Source organism: Sinocyclocheilus grahami, unplaced genomic scaffold, assembly GCF_001515645.1.
Source record: "Sinocyclocheilus grahami isolate Dianchi unplaced genomic scaffold, SAMN03320097.WGS_v1.1 scaffold516.1, whole genome shotgun sequence".
Lineage (NCBI taxonomy): Eukaryota > Metazoa > Chordata > Actinopteri > Cypriniformes > Cyprinidae > Sinocyclocheilus > Sinocyclocheilus grahami.
In genome coordinates this window covers 73,788-77,446 of record NW_015505695.1, presented here as the reverse complement: position 1 = coordinate 77,446, position 3,659 = coordinate 73,788, and the positions used below count along the sequence as shown (strand labels likewise).

Here is a 3,659-nt window from a genome sequence, read left to right as displayed (position 1 = left end):
TTGAGCTTTTTGTTTCCAAAAATTACCAAAAAAATTACCAACAAGTACCAATTACATGGCTCTCTGGTATACCGCAGACTTATTGGCAAATCACTATTCTGAAATATATTGATTGTTATTTGTTTCTTATGGAAATGGTATCTAAAAAGAAAGACCTCAAGTCCGTAAACTGTTTGCTTCTGTGAAGTAGGTTCTTGAGGCCTGTCACATTAAAATCAAGAGGGCCGTTAAACTTCACACCTGCTGTATCTGTAGAAAGACCCCCGTGCTCTGTGTGTGTCCTCGTCTCATTCACACAAACACTGCTTCACAGAAGCATGCTCAGGCCTGCAGCATGGACGTGTTGCTCTCTGACATTAAGCAGATATTGTTTGTGCTCTTCTCTCTTCTTGGGTCTGTTTCTGGTGGTGGACTCTGGATCCTGTAACTTTCCCATAGAATGGAGGTAAGAATGTAATTTGCATCCTATTAAGTGGTACTTTAATATGCAGTATGAGCTTGTGGTCGTCTTTTCTCTATACAGTTTTGCCAAGGGTAAATCTCACAAAATCTGTTAAGAACTTCAAATCTCAAAGTGAATTGCATGACTCAAGCTGACTGCTCATGAAGAGCGTGCGTTTACACTGAGTGGAGCTGTTTTACTGGAAAGAGCCACTTCAAATTGAGTCAGTGCGTCTCTGTTGATTGAAATGATAAATGCAAACATACACATGTGCTGGACAATGCAGTACACTCCCGCCGTCAAACCAGACGTGCCATATGGTCTAAGTTACACATGAACTTAAATAAACCGAGCTATTATCCGACTGTTCAGATTCATCATCTGGATGCAATTAAAGCGAAGTTACACAGAATGAAGTAATTGTGAGAACTGCACTTTATTCCTGTCAGTTGTGCAGTGTGTACATGAGTCAGCACGCAGTCATGAGACAGTCATGAGGGACATCTTTATATGACTGAACCATTCTGTTTAGTAGAAGTCAATGATGGAGGGCAAAGTTACTCTTTGACAAATTACACACAAGATTTCATAAACACAGTTTGTTATTATTTCTGAGGAGAGGAGAGCTGTTACGTTTCAAAACCATCAGACTTAAGAGTTTTACCTGACATACAATTAAATGAGTAAAAAATGTAAATTGAAGGAGGGAGCCAAGTCATATATTGGAGCCAATGTATTTAAATGTGCTCTTTTTACTTTAGCAAGCTTTAAGATGGTAATAATATATTTCAAAATAATATACTTAAGTGTGAACTAAATGTAAAGTTTTCGGACACCTAATTCCATGTTTTTTATGGAATACTTAGTATTTAAATATATTTGTAATTGCACATCTCTAAGGATTAAGTTGCAATTAAATACATTTAAATATATTAAGTTTAAATATCATATTATAATTACAATTACAATTATAATAACTGTACATGTGATTTACTTTATATATAAATAAGTGCACTTCTTTAAAGCATGACAAAAGATTATTAAAAAATGGTTTATATTTATGTAAGGGATAATCAACGGTTTACCGTGCATTAAAGGATTTTACATGCACAATGTGGAGGCCAAGAAACACCCGACGCGAAGCGCAGCACAATCTGCGATCTCCGACCGCTCTCTCTCGCTGTGTTTGTGTGTGCAAGTGATGTGTGTTCATGTGTGTTTGTGTGCATCAATTAAAGCAGCACATTGATATGGAACAGTGATTAAACTGACTTGGTGATTTAAAACGGTTTTAATGCACACCTGCCAGCCAATCAAAATCCAGTATTCAGACAGACCATGGAATAAATAAATAAATAATATTTATTAACTCTGATAATATTGTTTATTAAATCTAAAGTTTAAGTTGAAGCACTAGAACAACTCAAGCAAAATAAAAATAAATAAAAAACATACTAAAAGTTTATAAAAACTATAAAACACATAAAAAGTGATAAAAAAGGTCAGAAACACATTTATGTAGTTTCCTACAGAAACTATGTGTAACACAATCAAAACACTTAGCAAAACACTATTTTATTCAAACATGGAGGATACACTACTGTAGGAGATATCGCTGGAAACTGGAACACACTAAACTTAAACAATACCTGGCAGTGAAACAAAGGAAACACAGGGCTTAAATACATGAGTGTCTATGCTAGTATATAAATTATACTAAAATAACACTGAATTACACTACAAGTACACATTCATTACAATTAAGCGCACTTCCTTTTAAAAGAGTTATTATTTGGACCATTAAACGGCACCCAGAACATGCGTAAAGAAGCCATCCAGAATGCCTTTGCAACCATATAGCCACCTGATAAAAACCACACAGAACACGCAGAAACCACACAGTATGTGTTTAATGTTGCATTGTGATGTCTTATCTGATTTAGACTGTACAAAGGCAGCGCAGGCTACTGCAGCACATACAGAGGCGACGTGTGTCGGAACGAGCTCCGTCGGGACGTGCTGGTGTTTTTTAACTATTCTCTTCCAAACCCGGAGGATGCTCAGGAGTACCTGGCCCAGAGCGCGTGGGGGGAGCTGGACGGGGTGAGCTCATTCTGCAGGCCCGCTGCCAGATCACTGCTCTGTCACGCCACCTTCCAGGACTGCAACCCGTCTGGACTGGGACCAGCACCCAAACCTGTCTGCAGGTAATGCAAATGAGCTGATACCATGCAGAATATACCTATACCAGAAAATATACAGTAAACCAGAAGAAGCCAAAGAAACATATAGGCTATGAGTCATTCTTTGTTGCCTGGATCAGATTTCCTAACATTGCATCAGAAAAAAAACATATCTTTACTGAAAAGGAAACAGCACTGATGAGCTGTGAAACATGAACCTGTTCACAGAATGACAACCGGATAAATTAGTTATAGATTCTGTGTTTTGACAAATGGCTGACCATTAGCTTTTCTTCTGTACTTACATGTCACCTATAATAACATTTGGAGTATAACTGATTTTTTATTAAAAACTAAAACAAAAAAATAAACATGAAATTTCAGCGTTGCCATCTACCAGTTGTTATCTAGCAGTTTCTGGAATAAAAAAATAAAAAAATAAAAAATAAATATATATATATGAAGAGTTTGCTTCCAAAACGCTATAAATCCATTTGGATTAATTTGAGTAAAAACATTTTTTCTTTACCAAGAAAGTGGCAAGATGAAAACCACTAGTTTCTGTTTCAAACTTTCACATAGCATCTTTAGGTTATAATAACATTAAAAATTCAAATCCAGATTTTGATTTTCAAAGATTTATTATAAAATTGTATACTTTTTTCCCCAAAATGCAATAAATCCATTGAATCAATATAAAAGTTATTTTTCATATTGAAATTGTTGAAAATTCACAACATAGTAAGTTGATTCACATATGACAGCCTCTGAACTTGGTCAATACTAATCTTATATACAGGCACTGGACTAAAAATACATTCAATCAGTCATAGCTCCAAAAATAATTCAACGGATCATCTTTTTAATGCTATAAATTAATTACAACAATAAAAGCACATTTAATTATGAACATACATGAACAACAATATCACATTAAACCACAGAAATTCCAAAATGACATTTCCTTTACATTCAACTTCCAAAAGTGCATTCATCTTTGCCATGTTACATTCATTTAGTTGACTAGTGCTATA

At 35.3% G+C, this 3,659-nt stretch overlaps 1 protein-coding gene across 1 annotated transcript in view; it reads left to right on the top strand.

Annotated features, from left to right (window-relative positions):
- The first annotated feature begins 317 nt into the window (after nt 1–317).
- LOC107554846 (muscle, skeletal receptor tyrosine protein kinase-like) overlaps nt 318–3,659 on the top strand; it is a 24,760-nt gene continuing 21,418 nt past the window's right edge. The window contains 2 exon segments of the mRNA XM_016237485.1: nt 318–445; nt 2,386–2,649. Of these exon segments, the coding sequence (XP_016092971.1) occupies nt 318–445; nt 2,386–2,649 (392 nt within the window).